This window comes from Mustela lutreola, chromosome 2, assembly GCF_030435805.1.
Source record: "Mustela lutreola isolate mMusLut2 chromosome 2, mMusLut2.pri, whole genome shotgun sequence".
NCBI classification, from domain to species: Eukaryota; Metazoa; Chordata; class Mammalia; order Carnivora; family Mustelidae; genus Mustela; species Mustela lutreola.
The window spans coordinates 53,609,291-53,628,036 of record NC_081291.1 but is presented as its reverse complement, the minus strand read 5'-3'; the positions used below and the strand labels follow the sequence as shown (position 1 = coordinate 53,628,036).

The 18,746-nt window shown below is 44.2% G+C and overlaps 2 protein-coding genes across 4 annotated transcripts in view; one reads left to right on the top strand and one right to left on the bottom strand.

The window, feature by feature from the left end:
- The first annotated feature begins 3,770 nt into the window (after positions 1 to 3,770).
- The window catches only part of VGLL4 (vestigial like family member 4), a 153,564-nt gene continuing 138,588 nt past the window's right edge, over positions 3,771 to 18,746 (top strand). Inside the window, exons 1-2 of one of the 3 annotated variants that reach the window (XM_059161755.1) lie at positions 3,771 to 3,922; positions 18,214 to 18,290. In XM_059161755.1, coding sequence (XP_059017738.1) covers positions 18,227 to 18,290 — 64 coding nt within the window. In that variant the 5' untranslated portion in view covers positions 3,771 to 3,922; positions 18,214 to 18,226. Of the gene's footprint in view, positions 3,923 to 4,891; positions 5,003 to 7,553; positions 7,648 to 18,213; positions 18,291 to 18,746 lie in introns of those variants that run through there. The other 2 variants (XM_059161756.1, XM_059161757.1) reach the window with 2 other exon arrangements.
- On the bottom strand, positions 3,920 to 9,582 carry LOC131825530 (small nuclear ribonucleoprotein-associated protein B'-like). Its single transcript, XM_059165020.1, has 4 exons — positions 9,570 to 9,582; positions 6,740 to 6,821; positions 4,653 to 5,088; positions 3,920 to 4,421 (listed from the first exon to the last, which is right to left on the bottom strand). Exons 1-4 carry the CDS (start codon positions 9,580 to 9,582, stop codon positions 4,278 to 4,280), a joined length of 675 nt encoding a protein of 224 aa, XP_059021003.1. The 3' UTR covers positions 3,920 to 4,277.

Sequence of the window (18,746 nt, the reverse complement as noted above, 5' to 3'; positions counted from 1 at the left end):
GAGGGCCTTTCAACATGTTGCATTGGTCAGAGTCTTGCTGCAGGCGGCTGTTATATATCCCATAGTTTCCACTCTCCCTTGCCCTATCCTTTCTCCTCCTGGACTGTGCCTGATGTCACGGGCCCTCATAGACCCTCATGGACACCCCACTTCAAGGTAGATCAGACTGATGCCCTTTCTATGGACAAGCAGGAAGAGAAGAATCACATTGTCTCCATGAACAATGTGAACTATGACGATACAAAGGGAGTCCATTACCAGGGGAGCAAAAGCCAAGAGGAGCAGTAGTGACCAGGGAGCTCCTTGGTGGAGGGGTAAGGAATTAAGCTAGGGAGGGGCCCAGAGAAACGGAGAGGAGGACTGGCCAATAATACTGTGGACTGTGCAGGAGTAAGGGTAATAGTCCACAGAGTCTCTTTTGGTCCTTCATACTTTCTTTTCCTTTTAATTTTTTAACATTTTAATATAAAAATTTCAAACACAGGCAAGAGCAGGCAGAACAGTATAACAAACCCCCTGTAACCACCACTTGGTTTCAACCATGATCAATTCAGGGCAAATTTTGTTTTTTCTCAACCTCTGCTCACCTACCTCCTGGATTTTCTTTCTTTCTTTTAAAAAAAAAAAATTCTGGGGGCACCTGGGTGGCTCAGTTGGTTAAACGTTTGACTGTGGATTTTGGCTCAGGTCATGATCTCAGGGGCCTGAGATAGAGCCCTGCCTTGGGCTCTGCACTCACTGGGGAGTCTGTGTGAGGATTCTTTCCCTCTGCATGCCCCCACTCCTTCCCTTTCTCTCTAAAATAAATAAATAAATATTTTAAAAATATTTCTGGGGTGCCCAGCTGGTTCAGTTGGTAGAGCATGCAACTCTTGATCTCAGGGTCCTGAATTCAAGCCCCACATTGGGTCTAGAGTTTACTTAAAAAAAAAAAAAAAATTTCTGGTACATTTATAAAATCCTTGGTTTGAAGCACATTTTCATTAATGGTCCCTGTACAACCTTTGTTTTTTCAGTTAGCTACTTCAGCAAGTTTTTTTTGTTTTGTTTTTAGAAAGTTGCCCAATGTATTTTTCCTAAAGCGCCCTTCCCCCCTTTAAAAAATTATGGTAAAATACACATAGCACAACATTTACTATTTTAACCATTTTTAAGTGTGTGGTTTAGGCATTCATACTGTTGTGCCACCATCATTTAAGTGGTTATTGTTAATAGTGAACCTGTGAATCCACCATCCAAAAGTGTGGAGCTTGACGATAACCTCCATCTAACCAGTGACCGCTCCCACCCATCCAATGCAGTCCCCTCCCTAGGTAATTACCACTCTGAATCCTCTGGTCATCATCCCCTTATTATTTTGTATTAGTGTTACTGTAGGTGTATGTTCTCCTACAATTCTTTTTCATTTTATTTGTAACATTACAAATAGGATATTATGCTGTATGTAATCCTGTGGGACTTAACTTCTTTCACCTAATATTGTCAACCCTCATCCCTTTTGGGGTACCTGGGTGACACAGTAGGTTGAGCCACAGACTTGGCTCAGGTGCTGATCTCAGGATTGTGAAATCAGCTCAGCATGAAGTCAGCTTGAGATTCTTTTTCCCTCTCTCTTTGCGCCTCCCACTTGTGCATGCGCACACACTCTCTCTCTTTCTAACATAAATAAGTCTTTAAAAAAAAAAAGATTCATCCCTATTGTTATGTGTTAGCATACGTTGTTTGTTTAGGCTGCTAATATCCCATTGTGTGAATAGTCTATGTATCTGACATGTTCCAGTTCTGGTCCACCTACATCTTGAAGGCACACCCCCTTTTTCTTAGGATAACTTGAGTGTGTCTTTCTTCTGCACAACTAAAACAGCCAGGCTCAAACAACCATGCTTCGATGTTGCTAGAGCAAAGTCACACTAATGCTGACGTAAGGGAAGCAGTGAGATTAATTCTTGGAAAGGTCGAAGACTGGTCACATCCATGAGAAAAGGCCTTCTGTCCCCATGATTTATCTGCAGAGTAAGGTTTGCACTGAGCAGTGATGGAAATTAAAGAGGCAGCTTTAGGACATTCACACTGACCCCAAATGGAAATCATTTAGCAGCATACAAATGGCAGAATTGTCATAAAAATCAAATGAGATAATGATGTGGGAACACTTTGTAAACCCCAAAGCCATTGTATAAATGTGTAGTTGTATTATTATTGCTATCATTATTCATCTGCATTATCTGGGCAAATTATATTCCCATCCCCCCCATGTTAAAGTGGGTGTCTGTTTATAACGTGCCACAGCAGGACTGGATTTAAGGTAGGAAGAGTGAAGGAGGAAGATGTGAGTATTCATTCAATATTCTGCGTAATCCTTGGTCCCTGCAATGGATCTTCAAGGTAAGAATTATCTGTTTTACAGATGAGAAACCTGAGCTTGATGACATACCCCAAATCCTATAACAAACACAAACAGAGTTTGGATTCAAATCCAGGTCTGTCCAAATCCCAAGCCCTTTTTCTGTCTTGCCACACTTCCTGAAATCTGCCCATGCAGTCCTCATTCTTTCCTCATGCCCTGCCCTAACTTGGCAGGATGAAAACCTCCTCTTTATGATCTTTTCAGGGTGGTTTTTTTCCCCTCCTTGTCTAAAACTAGTGATGAAGTAACATGGAGTCTAAGTAAAAATATCTTTGGGAAGACTGGGAGTCTTCCCAGATTTAATCTGTGAATTTTAATCTGGGGACCAAGAGACCAGGGACGGCTATGCTAGGGTTGACTTGTCACTTGGGTTCCCATTTACAGTCGTCCTGTGTGGCCTGGAGGAGAGTATATTTCACCAGGGGCCCTAAGACCCATGTTCTGGTACAGGCAACACCTCTACCTGCTTTAGGGAGAACATCTACTCTGGCTGTAAAATGGAACTATTAATACCTGTCCTGCTACCCAGGGGTGGGGGGCTAAGATCAAATGAAGTAATATGTTGTGATCTGATATGATCAGATTAGGTCACAGATGCCATAAGAGTTTAAAAATGGCAAAGCACCCCCTCTTCTACACCGCCCCCCGCCCCCGCCCCAGCATTAATGTAAGCTGGTATTTCTTTTTATTGCCTCTCAGCAGAGCCTTCTCCCAGGGAAAGCCCTATAGTAGCAGGAGCTCCTAATAACGACCCAGGTTTGAGAACAGCCAGAAGGCGAGCAACCCGAAGCCATTTAAAGCAAACCAGAGGAAGTCCAGTCTCTGACTATTTATTTTATGAAGTTAGCGGCTGGATATGTTAAGCAAATGTTTTCTTAATTGTGGCAGTACGAGAAAACAATGGGGCAAGGGCTGCCGGAGACCGGAGTATCAGGCCTCCACCCCCTCTAACCCCCCTCCCCCCAAATCTCTAGAGAATGACAGGAAAAAATTAAAGACAGGGCTTTTCTTTTCGTGGTCACATGTCTACGCTGCTGCAGCAATGAGAACCTGCACCAATTAGAAATGTTTCACCTCCTCCCCTCTGCCCCTCCCCGGGCACATTTCAGAGCAGCCTGGGTTGTGGACTCCTGGAGTTTGCCAAACACAGCAAACACTGCTGTGTGAGCGGCTGGAAGGGGCTCTTTCCACTCCCACCTCCCTCCCTCCCTCCTCCGCTCCCTCCCTTCCACACTGTTTTCATTTACTAGGACTTCCTCCTCCGGGCGAGGGAGGGGGAGGAAAGACGCTGCTGGGCGCCTGGGGCGTGAGTGCGTGTGTGTGTGTGTGTGAGAGAGACAGAGAGAGAGAGAGAGAGAGAGAGAGAGAGAGAGAGAGAAAGTGAGTGGTGGAGGTAAAATGCTGTAATGGGAGGAAACCGAGCCGCTTCTGAGTGCCCGGGACTGCAGCGGCCGTTCTGATCGAAGTGGCACCTGAGCACACACTTCCCCGAGCAAGTGCGACCTGTACTTGCAGGTACGTGTGGCCGCCGGCCTGTCTGGGCAGTCTGGCTTGGGTGTGTGGTTAACGATAGAGTGAGGCAGCGGTCCAGGTCGGAGTCCCGGGGAGCTGGGAGTCCGGGGTGTGCGGGAGGCACCCGTGTGCGCTGAGGTCCCGCGGTGAGCCGGGTGGGAGCGCCGGTCCCCGGAGGGGTTGGACGCCCTGGCAGCGGCTGCTTCTCGAAAAGAGGACGGGTGCGGGTGTGAAGCCGAGGGCAGCCGTGGTGCTGCAGGTCATGCTCAGAGGCTCTGGCACTTGCCGGCCGCGCGTGGCGGGGCAGGGGCGGCAGGTCCAGTGGGTGTGGAGTACGGCTCAGCCGTGGACGTTGGTGTCACGTGTACTCTGTCCATTGGTGCGTGGGCCCACTGTGTGCGTGTGGGGAACGTGCCTGGCCCACAGCAGCAGGCACCTGGGCGCGCACAACAGCTTCGTTTGTGCGTGTACACTCACACTGAAGGTGTTCCACCGGCTGGGCCTTGAGGGGCATAGATGTGTGTGAGATGCCGGGTCCTTGCACCCTCGGGACCTGGCGCCTCCTCCCTGGGGCTCAGCGCGGCTCCGGGCCCGCCGCGGCGGTTCCCCGCCCGAGCGCGTCCTCACCCGCCGGGTAGGTGAGAGCCGCCGCCGGGCGTGCGGCGGGCGGGGGAGGGGAAACGCGCCTCTCCTCGTTGCACGAGGCCCCGCCCCCGCCTCCCTGCCCGCTCACCTGGCCTCGGCCGCCCACCTGCTCGGTGGGAGGGGCGTGTCCGGGGGCGTGGTCTGGCGGGCCAGGCGGAGCCCGGCAGTGCCCGGCTGAGGGCGGGCGGTGCCTCATTCCAGGGATTCCTCGCGCTTCCGCGCTCGCGTCCGCCGGCTCCCGGCTCGGCGCGCGCCGCCCGCGTGTGCGTGTGGGTGTGCGGAGGGGGAGTCGGTGCGGGAGCGCGGGCGCGAGCGCGCCTGTGCGTCGGCGCGCCCTCGGAGTGCGCCCCGCGCGCCCGGCGGTCACGCCTCCACCCCGCCGCTGCCCCCCACGGGGCCCGGCCGGCTCAAGGCGGGCGAGCCCAGAGCCGCCCGGCGGTGAGTGCAGGAGGACCCGGCCCGCGAGGGCTGGCCTGCGGGGGAACTCCGGGTGGGCTGACTTGGGCAGGACTGAGGACGTCCTCCTAGAGGGAGGTGGCGGCTGGTTTTCGCGGGGCAATTCGAGGCTCCGGGTTGGAGCCGAAGCTCAGGGACTCTTAGAGGGAGGTCCGGCTCCTGGGGGATCCCGCGAGCAAGGCGTCCTGGGAGTGCGAGGCGCGGCGCTGGGAAGGGGCTCGGCGCGCCCTGTAGACGCTTGGTCCTGACCGGAGGCAAAGGAGGGCTGGGTGCAGGACTGAGGGAAGGGGCTGAGGATGGGCTGCTGGGACGGGTCTCTCTTTTCTCTTCCTATACTCCCTGACCCTCTCCAAAATAGAACGGCACACTCTTCCAGCACCGAGTGCAGGCCTCAACGAAACGCAAACGTCTTTTCCTTTTTTTTTTTTTTTTTTTTGTTTTGCTTAAAGTCTCCTTTGATTCCTGACACTGAGGCATTGAAATGTCTTAGGTTAGGATGACAGTACTTGCTGGGGCTATTAACTTAGTTTCTTTGCTCTTTACTGGCATATAGTCATCTATTTAATGTTGGAGATTTAAAAAATCGGTTTCACTTTGATCATTGGTGCTGTATGTTTGCTGGTTGTATTTCCTTCTTTGTGGTTAATAAGAACCAGCAGCCCCGGGGCCACTTCTAGCTTTTATCGCAGCTAGTTGCTCCCTCTGTTTGAAAGGTACTATCTTCCAATTTGTAGATTTTGCTAATCTTTTTCTAAATCCAAGAATAAAGGCAAAGGCTTGCATTTGTTTCCTCTGAACTTTCAAAGACAAAACCAAGAAACGATACTTTTCTATTAGTATTTGAAGGTCCGTTTGGCATACCATTTTAGCATACCAAACTTTAACTCTTTCCTCTAGTCCACTAACTTGCAATGTTCATTGTTTCCTCCTTGCCGCGCATGACTGTGAGGAGTAGCGTGGGTAGTTGAAAGAGAGCTTAGGGGTACAGCCTTATGGGGTACGATTTGAACTTGGAACAAGTTGTTTATCGTCTCTAAATCTCAATGCTTTAATTTTAAATAATGCATTTAGAAATACTTTCCTTTAGAAGTTTGTTGTCTTATACTCAAGACACAATTTTGTGTTGGTTGATTGGTTGATTGTTTTTCTTCTGTGTGTTTCCTGTTGCATCTGGCTGAAAATCATCTCCCTCATGGTAGAAATGATGTAAACCCCTCAAATAGTTATTTGATTTTCGTGCACGTTTAATCCCAGGCTGATTTCCCCTGCCACTGTTTTTGTCACAGTTTGGGGCAGCTTGCTTTTGCTTTCCATTTGGAAGCTAATGCAAACTAATTTTTATGTTGACCAAACACAATACAATTAAGAAGATAATTCTGCTATAAATAACCATGGACTACATTCCAAAACTGTGAATGTTGTAGTAAAAACAGCTCTGGCTTATTTCTGGAGATTTGATTTTAACTCCAATCTCTGTCACCTATTAAGTTTGTGACCAGAAGAAGTTACTTCTACTTACCCTTTGTATTTGATTTTCTTTCTGTGAGAGGGTAATAGTATTTGTTCCCAACATATCACAGAAGTTCAGGAATTGGAGGGAATAATGTGCTTTGAAAGTAGTTTGTATTATGTTATTATAGAAGCCTTTAAAGATTTGAGAGAGCTTCTTAATGATAGTTGTTGCCTCTTCCCCCAACTGATTTAGTACTATGAGTTTACCTGAAGAGTTTAACCGTTCTTACAGACATAATCATTATGAAACCAAAACTTTCACTTTCAGATGTTCTGTTTGACAAGAGTGCTGTAAGGGGAAATTCCTTTTAACTGCTTATGGAGTCAGCCTTGTTGAGAACCTTTGGTGGTTGCCAAAACAAATCCCAAGGAAGATTTTACTTTGTGTCTTTTCTCAGCATCTTTCCTGGGTAGTTTTGCCATGCAGGTTCTAGTTTGCCTTCCTGAAATATAAGTAAAGTAACTGTGACTTCATAAAATAATAAGAGTTGTAAATTCAGGAGGTAAAATTCACATACATTGGGGAAAATTTTAATGTAACTACAATTTCGACACTGTAGCAGTCTTAACACATATCAAGTCTGGTGTTTGGCCTGTGTTAGGTAAGCTCTTGCAGAACCTGGTGAGAGAAAATATTTGTGTGTTAAGTTTGTGCATAACTGAAGCTCATTTGTGATTGTTTTAGGGAGGCCATCTAAACTAAAGGTAATGAAGTCGATATGAGCCTAATAGGAGAGAAGAGGGAATGCTGCCAACAGTCTGTAGCCATTTAGATTCTGACCATGTTAAAACAACTACAGCAACAACAGCTGCTTAGAAATTGGATTGCCACTGGGATGTCTGGGTGGCTCAGTCAGTTAAGAGTCTGCCTTTGGCTTGGGTGATGATCCCAGGGTCCTGGAATTGAATTCCGTATCGGGCTCCTTATGGGAAGCTTGCTTCTCCCTCCACCTCTGTTCCCACTGCTTGTGCTTGCGCGCGCGCCCTCTCTCTCTCTCTCTCTCCCTGACAAATAAATAAGATCAAAAGAAAGAAGGAAGGAAAGAAAGAGAAAGAAAGAAAGAAGAGAAGGAAGAAAGAAATGGGCTGCCAAATATTGAGTATAAACTGCCAAGGTAAGAAAAGCAAGAGCATAAGTGGGAGGTGCTGAAACCAGAAAAATTCTTGCTACCCGGGACGCAGTGTGACAGTTGCTTTGCAAAGGAGGAAAACCTTGTAAAATGCATTGTCTCATGCCTCAGGTCTGATAACCAGATATGGTGCCTCCTTGGATTTCTTACTTCATCTACTTACCAAAATTTATTTGGAAGCCTGAAGCTGAACTTGCAAGACTTTCTCTGTCACTCTGCACATGCACTGAGTGGTGAAAAATACGAGTCTACCTAAGTGCACACTTCTCAGGCGAGGTCAGACAAGGCAAACTACTCTGACTTCTTGTTTCAGTTCTCACACTGTACTCCCTACCTGTGGTCTATTTAGTGCCATATTTTTCTCCTTTGGGGGCTTTTTGTTGGTTTTGGTGTTTACAGTGGCCCTCCCAGCATAGTGATCCCAGGAGCAAGGAGGCTGTGATGTGCCTTTTAGAAAAAATACATGGTGAAAATATGTGCATTAGATAAGCTTCATTCAGGCATGAATTATAGTGCTGTTGGCCATAAACGCAATGTGAATGAATCAGTAATAGATATCACATAAGGTGTCTTTAAACAGAAACACACCTAAAAGCAAGATTTGTTGATCAGTTGACAAAAATGTAACCAGTGGCTCAAAGGAACCTAACCATGTGCTTCCCCTAGGAGCAGTGGCTCAGTGTTCAGTAATTCAGCGTTCTTGAAGACTTTAGAGAGCATGGCTGCGTGAATGATGAGAATTGAGCATATATACTGATGCTGATAAGTAGAGTGCTTCCTAATGGTATAATGTGTCATGGGTTAGAAGGTTTTATCTAGGCTTTAATAGGCTGAGTTGAGATTTGGAACAGTGGACAGTTAGACTTAGATATTATGGGACGTATGCCACCTTAGACTTTGATGCAAATTCATGTCTCTCATTCTTGGGGGTAAAAGGTCCCTGAGAAGGATGCCTGGGTGGCTCAGTGTGTTGAAGATCTAACTCTTGATCTTAGCTTAGGTCTTGATCTCAGAGTTGTGAGTTTGAGCCCATTTTGGGCTCCACTAAACAAACAAACAAACAAAAAGAAACCCCAAAACAGACTGAGAGGAAGGGGGGACCTTAGGACTTGTGAATAGGAAATTCTAAGTTTCCAAATAAAAGAAATGGCTGGAACAGGCATATCCAGAGTAAATTAAAAAACCCAGCCAGTTTCCTTTATTTCATATGCTGTGCTGTAGGCCAGCATATGAGCCACCCAGGTGCCCCAAGGATACTGCATTTTATCTGACAGCAGTGTCAAAAAATGGTGGGAATCGGTAGTCTGCTCAGAAATCCAGACTTGAATTTTATTTTATTTTTTACTTAGACACATGTTAGTGTGGGCCCGTACAGTTCCTGGGGGATCCTTTGGGGGAGATAAGTAGACTTCAGCCAGCAATGAGGATTTTTTACCAGCACCAGGCAGTCTCACATAAAAGGTCAGGAAATATGCTGTAACCTAAGTTTAGTTGTGCAACATTGGGCTTGCTATATACATGACTCTCAACTGGCACATGACTTAGCTTTCATACTGTCTGTGCAGGTGTAGAGCTGACACTGATACCAAACTGTATTATAGGACCGGAGGATTTAGTTTCTGCATGGTAGCACTGCTTGGCAGCTCCTGTTGCCAGGGTCATCAAGACGACTAAATATCATATCCCGGGGGAGGGGCGGTCAAGGGGGTCCATAGAGCCAAGCCTTGGGCCATTTTAGCATCGGAAAACCTGAAGTGGTTGAGTTGAGCATTGGTTCAGGAGTTTCCATCCAGAGTGGTACCCTTTACTCAGCCCCCGCTGTCTGGGATCTCAGTCTCTATTGAGACGATGGGAGGTGGAGACCAGAAGTAGGCATAGCCGAGTTGATGGCAGACACCTGAGCTTACCTTGTTTCGCCATCTAACGAATCCCACTTTGGAGGACCAGAGATGGATGGCTGCCCAACCCGTAGACTGCCTCCTGCAGAGCTTTCATAGGAGGGGCCTTATATCATTATGAAAGGGTATAAGACTGTCCCAGCTTGCCAGGTTTTATTAGTTTTCTAGGATGGAAGGACTGCCATCAGCTGACTCTTATTCTGGGGCTTCTGTTTGAGATTGGTAGGCACCTAAAAGCCCAACTAGGGATTTTATACATATGTATTTTCAGTTCTCTGGAAATAAGCATAGAATGTTTAGGCATATTGTTCAGATTTAATACACTTGGCCTTGGAATAGATTTTCAGGAGTGGCTATGAGTAGAAGTGAGGAACCGGGTGTAAGTGGAAGCTGGCCAGGCCCTGACACGGTACTTGGTGGGGTGCTGTACATTAGGCAGTAGGGGTCAGTTACACATACCAGCTCTATGCCCAGGTGAGGAACATAGGCCTGGCAGAGGATCCGTCTGTTCATGCTTTCTTTGGCAGTATAACTTTTTCTTCTTCTTCTTCTTTTTTTTTTTTTTAAAGGTTTATTTGTTTGTCAGAGAGCATGTGCCTGAACAGGGGGAGTGCAGGAAGAGGGAGAAGCAGGCTTCCCGCTGAGCAAGGAGCTCAACCCAGAGCCCTGTCCCAGGACCCTGGGATCATGACCTGAGCTGCAGGCAGCTGCAGACCAACTGAGCCACCCAGGCATCCCGACAGTATGACTCTTGGAAGAGTGTTTTGAGTAAGGGTTGGCCTCTCTTTAGTAGTGTGGTGTACAATTTACAGTTGTGAGAAATACAAATAAGGAGCAGATTTGAAAATATCATTCACTGTTCCATAAGAGTTATCCATGGGAGCTCAACAGCAGGTTCTCTTGAGTGTGACTAAGTGGAAACTGTCCTTCCTAATACTGAAGTCGTTTTCAGAGCCTGAAGCCTTGAGGGCTTCCCTTTAATTGCTCTGTAGCTGTGGAGCGGGTGGTGGCCAGGGTCACTAGTTCCACTCTCAGAACCCGCTGACTGCGAGCATTTTTCCACCTGGCTTGCTTACCATTCCTGAGACTGCATGCCTGTCTCTCCTCAAAGAAAGTAAAATACGCCGTTTTCTCATTTGTAAGAGGGGAGGGTTGGTTTCCCTTTCCTCGCTTTAGAAACTGTGAAGTTATTGGCTGATGTATCTCAAGTTATAGGGGAGGTACACAGACTGGAAGTCTTGCCTTGGTTGATGATAGAAGGGGTTTCTTTTTGGGAAGGGAGGTATAGCTTAATAAAAAACTAAAAATAAATAACTGCTTTTCTCCAGAAGTCTTTATGAAAATCAGCTTAAGTGTAGTAAAAATAGCACGGATGGTGAGTCAGGGGACTTGGATTCTAGTCTTAGTTTCTTCAGGAAGTCACTTACGTTCTCGGCACTTGGGTTTTTCATCTGCAGAAGAATAGTAATAATCCTCTTTGGCCAACTTACGGCGAGAATCCAGTGAAATAATTTACGTGAGTGTGTTTTGGAAAAGCCTGTGCTTTACAGCCTTATGTGGTGGCCGGAGTTTCGTTGTATCATGTAGTCCACAGGACAAGTTTGTGACTTAGGAAGTGAGCAACATTATTGCCAGTTTCTTTAGGTGAGGGACCTTGGGCCTGGAGAGGTTAAATGGCTGACCCATACAATCAGGCTTAGGCTTGTAGAGCAAAGCCTAGAACAAAGTGGTGGTTGTTGACTGAACAAGTGAAAGTGTTAAAATAGGGCTCAAGTCCTGGCTCCATTGATTTAACAGATGGTAAAGTGTGAAAAAAAAAAAAAAAAGGATCGCACAAACGAGATATTTTCAGCAAGAACATAGAGGAATGGTTGAGAATTGGGTGTTAATGGGAAGAATGTGTGTTGCAAGAAGTTAGTGGGGCATCAGCTGGACACACTATGGAGAAGAAAACAGTGAAGAGGGTAATGCTTGTCTGTATGATGTGCCCAAAGTCATGCTTCCATGTGGCTGCCAGAACCTGGTGATGATTTGGTCTGAAATTTTATTTCAGTTGTCCTCCTCACTGAGATGGACAGCTGGCCAAATTGACCACAGTGTGATATATATTTCGTTTATGTTACTTCTGTAAGGTCTGGGTATAGTTTGTTTTGTTTTGTTTTGGATATAGTTTTAATAGAAATAGGAGATACACAATGAAAGCCTCTAAATTCTTGATGGCCAAAGGGCCATAATCCCCTGCTATGGTGTGAGGGTTCATACTCCTAAACTTGCCCTCCAGTTGTGCTTTATTAGCTGAGGCTGGTTTAGATTATCCCAGGAAGTGGCCCTGATTGCAGGGGATAGAGGGATAGAGCAGGACCAACAGGAGTTAGAGATCCTGATTAGCGTGCTTCTGGAAGCTGGAGGTGTCATCAGTATCTCAGGATAGTGATGTCTTCCTGTTTGTGTTTTTTGGCCAAGTGACAGTGTGGCAGGAACATCAGTTTGAATGTGCTTCTCCCCACTCCCACTGGTTTCCCGCCCTTGCTAGGGTGGTTGCTCAATGTTTTCCTAGTCTTCCCCAAATTAATATGTAGTCAGGCCACTTCCTGGCAGAGCCACGGAGTGAGGCAGGCCTGGTGCTGTAGCTTTCACTTGGGAAATCTCCTTAGAACATTTCTGTAACATGTCTTGAAATTCTGTTCTCTTGCCTGGAAAAAAAAAATCGAATACACCCTGTGATTCTATTTCCAAGATAGGTGCTTTTGTCCTCTTGTTGATCAAAAAGGGACAGTTCTTTGTGGAAGTCCAAAATAATGGCATTCAGATTTATAGCTGAGCTTTTCATTCGCACTGAATGTCCCTACATTACAGTAGCTTTAGAACTGATCTGTTATTCTCTATTCTCCACCTTAAGCTTTTTATTAGTTTTGGCAATAAGGGAGCTTGAAGTAAAGCATATGGGCTGGCAGAGAAAATACAGACCATTGCTTGCAAAATGAAACAAAATGTATGTTCTGTTTATGATGACTTATGGTCATATTTGTCAGTCATCCCCAGGAAAGGTAAATGGCTAGACTGGAAATGAGTTGCAAGAGGGTAGAACACCTTCACAGGTGCACATGATGTCTTTTTCCAAAACCACTTTCTTTTCACTTGAATGATGTTATGTTTCAGGTGTGAGCATTTCAAGTGATTGCATTTTTGGTTACCATGATACTATAAAGTGGAAACCATCATGGAAAGGAGAACAAAGGAGAACGTGCTACTGGGATATACTTGGCTTTATTTTCTGGATGCTGCGTAATCTTTGGCAAAAGGTAGTAGATGATTTATGGTTCATAAAGGATGTATAATAAACCAGGCGTCCCTCTCCCCTGTGTAAGACCATTCAGCCTTGCACTGAGAATAAAGTCTCAGTTTGTCATACCCCACCAGTCACTACTTTGCCCCACCTTGTGGGCACCTTGTGTTCCCTGAACTGAGGTCATTCCCTCCAAATATCCAAGCCCAGCTTGGGTCTGTCTTGGGTGTTTTGCAAATGCTCTTTGTCTCCTTCCCACCTGCCTCCCTTTGCAAGACTAATTCCTCTCCTTGAGGTCTCAACTTTCCTTCATCTCAGAGACGTTGCCGTGTAAAGTGGTAGTCAGCACCCTTTTTCAAAACATTTACCATCATCATTTGCAGCTTATTTAATATGTTTGCAAAACTTTTGACAAAGATTATTTTAATACATATAAAGCCCATCCACTTCTTATAACACCCTGTGAAGGATAATAGGAATTCATATTCCCATTTTACAGACGAAGAAACAGACCCACAGAGGTAAAGTCATTTTCCAGGGACACACAAATAGGAAGTGGCTGAGCCCAGTTCAAACTCAGATGGTTTGGTGTCTAAAGATCATCCTCTTAAATAACCACTATGCTAACTTGTCTCTCAGTGTGGTGTGACCCTCCATCAAACACTGTAACCATTGTCTCCCTCCAACTCCCACAACTTTACTAACATGTTTTTTTTTTTTTTTTTTTTTTTTAATTGCGTTGTGAATATTGTAGAGCTGTAAAACCCTTAAGGTTTTTTTTTTTTTTTTTTTTTAAATTTTCATAAGGTTTAAAAATTTATTTTATTACTGTTTTCTTCCACCTGTATTTGCTTAGGTCTTTTGTGGCTAGATAGTTGCTGGCCTTCATCTCCCACCTGCATATATTGAACCAGCCCTATTGTCCTTCTCTCACACCTGGTTCCTGTCGAAGCCTCCTAACTGATCTGGTTCTACTGACCTCTCACTTTACTCTGTCATGTCAAACCATCTTCTCCAGAACTGCTAAACAAGGATCTCTCGTTAATATCAGATCACCAGCCTGCTCAGAGACTAAATAGTAGCTGCCTCTTGCCTACCATGTTCAGTGTAAACCTGTCCAGCTAGCCTTTGGCTTGTTCCTACAGCCACCCACATCGCGCTCACCCACACTTCTCCTTCTCTTAACCGGGACTCTCTGTTCTGACCAGAATGGTCTCAGTTTCCCTGTCTTGGGTTTTCATTCCTGTCTCTGCACCTTTCTTCAGGCTTTTGATCCAACATGACCGTACATGTAAGGATAAGACAGGGTCCTTGCGCCCAGGAGATACTCCTACACTGCGAGCCAGGTGAGTAAGAGAGGTCAGGGAGGAGCATGACAGCCTGAGGGAGAGAAATTAGGGAAGGAGATCTTTGAAGTGGCTTTTTGAAGCACACACATGTCTGCTCGAAGCAAAGAGTAAATGTTCACAAGGTATACTCTTCAGCTGACTCTGATCTCTCTTTTATCAGACAATACACATTCTGGTCTTAAACTATATCTTGTCTTTTATTCTCTTTTAAATGTGTCTGTTCGTTACTCCATTCCTTTAAAGAAATTTGTCTGTTAATCTATTCCTTATACTTTAGGTTCGCCAATAAGATCATAACTCCTTGAAAGCAAAGATTGTATCTTCTGTTTCTCTTTTACTTCTCCCGAGTACTTCCCTGAACTCAGGATAATTGTGTAATAAAAATTGGTTGGTTTCATTAAGTAAGGCTGCAGCAGATGGCAGGTGCCTTGTAGGTGAACCTTAAACACCTAATCCCTTACCTGCCTGCTTTGAACGTTAAGTTGCTTGGAGGTTTGGATTTCATGGTATCTGAGTAAACTTAAATATGTAATGTCCTATGATGCTAGAATTCTGCATCTACTTCTTTGCGTATTTGATGTTTCTATGTTTTGGTATTTTGCTTCTGTGCGTAACACTTAGGTGTATAATTTTCGTAACTTAAGGGATATGTTAACGTGTATCTGTTTGAGGTTAGAATTTTCACCAGGTGAGAGGAGAGTTAAGACTGTGTGATTGGGATGGGTGTGTCCTTCACAAGCTTTGTCCTTCAGCTTCACCAGGAAATTAAGGAATTTGAGTCTAAATACTGTATTCTGGAGTAGAATGTTTATCATCATTAACTTAATCAGAATAAAAGACTTTAAGTCCAATTCTTGCTTGAATAGGAAACTGACTTAGATGAAGAGAATATAACTGAGTTCTTGAGAGCTGAGCAAACCTTTTCCTGTCCTTCTGTTCAAACTATTTGCTTTCTTTACCTTTGAACAAGTTCAAAAGGCCTTACTCTCAAGAGATGATCTTTTCTATTTTACCAAGAAGATTAGGAATGTGAATGTCATTTTTTTTCCTTCTGATTTTATTCATGTTCCCTTGTCTCTGGAAAAAAAAAAAAGACATGAACTGTGGTTGATGACATTGCTGCCCTCACTGACAGCCGGCTTTGACTTTCCACTTACATCTTCCCCTGCCCCCCACTGCCCCATTTCTGGTATTGCGATTTATTTATTTTCCAACCCCCTTCACCTATCCCCTTCCCCCTCCCCGTGCAACCTCCAAACTATTTGCTGGCTCTGACTTTGTTTTCTCGGTTTCACATTGGAGCGACTCTCAAGTTTTGTCTTTGTCTGCTCATATTTCCAGACCTGTCAGTCTGTCTCCAGTGTTCTCCTGTCCCCACAGCTCCTGTAATGCTGCATAGCTGTATCTTTCCAATTGTTTACCTTGCCTTTGGCTTCCCGTTCCATAGAATGGGACTACGTGATGCTACCAGGATAATTTTCATTATCAACGGCCAAGCTAGTTCTCTGCTCAGAGATTTCAGTGGCTCCTTAACGCACACAGGAACAAACCCAAGTCTCAGTCTGTCCACAGTGTGGCCCCAGTCAGAACTCCCATCCCATCCCTGTCTCTTACTTCCTGTCCTTGTTTTACTCTTTTTTTTTTTTTCTAGCCAATCGGGGCAACTTGTTCCTGAATAGATTCTTCTTTTGTTCTTCTTTGGAAGAACTTATATATCCATACTTCAGAGGCTCTTAGTTCTGTTTTCTCCACAAAGTCTTTCAGAATTCATTTGTATTTTTTTTCATCTTTATTTCCTTATTTCTAAAGGGCTTTGTTTATACCACTGTTTTGGTACTTAACATGTCTTCCCTTAATCCATTATTTTCCTAAGTGTTCCCAGTAGGAACAGTGCAGTTTGAGCCATCAAAAGAAATAAAATCTTTTGCATCCACATTTGCAACAGTGTGGATGGAATTAGAGGGTATTGTGCTGAGCGAATAAGTCTATCAGAGAAAGACAGTTACTATATGATTTCCCTGATATGAGGAATTTGAGAGGCAGGACAAGGGGTCGTATTGGGTAGGAAAGGAAAAAATGAAACAAGATGGAATTGGGAGGGAAACAAACCGTAAGAGACTCTTAATCTCACAAAACAAACTGAGGGTTGCTGGGGGGTGGTGGTAGGGATAAGATGGTTGGGTTATGGACATCGGGAAGTGTATGTGCTATGGTGAGTGCTGCGAATTGTTTAAGAGTGATGATTCACAGACCTGTACCTCTGGGGCAAATAATACATTATATGTTAGTAAAAATAATGAAAAAAAAAAAAAAAGAATGGTGCAATTTAAGAGATTTCATTCCTTTTCCTTTTCTTTCCTCTTTCCTTTCCTTTCCGTTTTCCTTCCCCTCTCCTTTCCTTTCCTTTCTCTCCATGCCTGTGTTGAGACCATGAGGTTGAGAGTGACAGGCTCTACTGACTAAGGCAGCCAGGCACCCAAGGGATTTCATATGTAGAGAGCTACTATCCCTACTGCCTAAGCCTCATGCAGAAGGAAGGCATAGCAACATATTTGAAGCACAGGAAGGAAAATAAGCAGCTTAATTTGGTTTACTTCAGCATTTCCCAAACTTCTAAAAATTTTTTTTTCTTATAAAATAGAACATATAGTGCAAAACACTTTGGAAGATACTTAAACTAGATTCTTGTAGGCCTGTCTGTTGTACAGATTGGAAACTCTTTGAAAATAACTACTGGCCTTTTATTATTTTCCTGCCTTAGCACCTTGTAGATAGTTAATGTTTATTAAATGAAGTTGCATTGCCGGGCAAGACTTAATGTTTCTTTGGAGACCTGAAATATGATATTAACAAAGCAAGCTGATCTGCTATGTCTTGTAACTGACACATATACAGTCAGTACTCAGTGCCTTTAAAAGGGTGTACTTAAGTTGCACTAATAGGGTGTGCCTATTTTCCCAATAATTGTGTGTGCCTGTGTTTGTGTGTTCATGTGTGTGTGTGCATGTGTACTTGTTTAAATAACCCAGAAAAGGAAAATTGGGCAAAGGGCCTGATTTTCTAGGTTTTTCACCATCTTTGAATCTTTTGCAGTCTTTGCTTTTATATGTATGCTGTAATTTAAGAAAACAAAATTTAAAGTAAAACCTAGGCTTATTAAAAAACACAGCACTAGGTAAATTGGTGATGGGTTGTGGTGATAGGAAGTACCATACAAATATGGTATTTTATTTATTTTTTAAAGCATTTTATTTATTTTGGAGGGAGAGAGGCAGAGTGAAAGAGAGAATCCCAAGTAGGCTCCACACCCAGCATGGAACCCAACATAGGGCTTGATCTCACAACCCTGAGATCATGACCCAAGCTGAAACACAAGAGTCGGATATTCAACCAACTGAGCTACCCAGGCGCCCCCATAACATGATATTTAAAAACCAAGATTCCTATTGGAATGGAAAATACCAGTTGCATTGGAATTCACAGACCTTTCATGAGTACATCGAATATATAGTGATACGGTCATGCAGAGTCTCCGCTAAGGAGGTGAATGAACAGAACTGTTCAGTCTTAGTAATTTTTGTTAAAACTAGTAAACCAACAACACACATCACCACAACAAAATCTCAGACTGGTAGTAATACTACATTCATAGAGCAGCTTTTGTTCTGAAGCTGTTTTTTACTAGGTATGTCTGTATGGGCATGTTATTAAGCACACGCATAAAGGTTTATAAGCGCAAATAACATGGGCATGAATATTCACAATATCCCTTTTAGCTCTAAAACCAACTGCTTCCTGGAATCAGCAAGGTTGAGCTTAGTAGACAGAGTGGAATTTAACCCTTTGCTCTAGCTGTGCTGGACCAAATCCACTGAATTTCTTCAGACTGGGAAGAATTTCATCCTCTGACCCTTGATTTGCATGTGGTGGGGGAATCCTTCTAATTGTTAACTACCGCAATTCTAAATGAGTCGTTTGAATTCTCTTTAAGTTTTTTATTCTCTTTTTTACCTTCTAGGCTCCAACCAGGAATGGAGACACCATTGGATGTTTTGTCAAGGGCAGCATCTCTGGTGCACGCTGATGATGAGAAACGTAAGTCAGAAACTGTATTAAAGTGCTTTTTACCTGTAGCCTCTTGTCTCCCGCATTTTAATAGACTCATGTGTTTCTCCATGCAGTTCATTTTGGTTGTTTTCTTCAGGGATAACAGCTTAGTACCCTCATTTTTATTTTCAAATGCTAGGGATGTTTTATAAATGTCATCTTTGGATGCTGGAGCTCTAAGGATTAACTCTAGGAATTTTTGGCCTTTCTGGCTTCCTGCCTCTTGAGTGGAGATAGTCCTTAAGTGTCTCTGGAAGTTTAGATAAATGTATGTTGCTTGACAGACTAGTTGACCAGGAGAGAATTAGAGATGGAAAAAAATCAAGATCATTCCTGTCATAGGAATATGCAATGCATATAATGGAAAACAGTCTTGAAAATTCCATTTGTATCAGTGAGAAAGAGCAAATATTGGGGAAAAATTCACTAATGTGGTGGAGGACA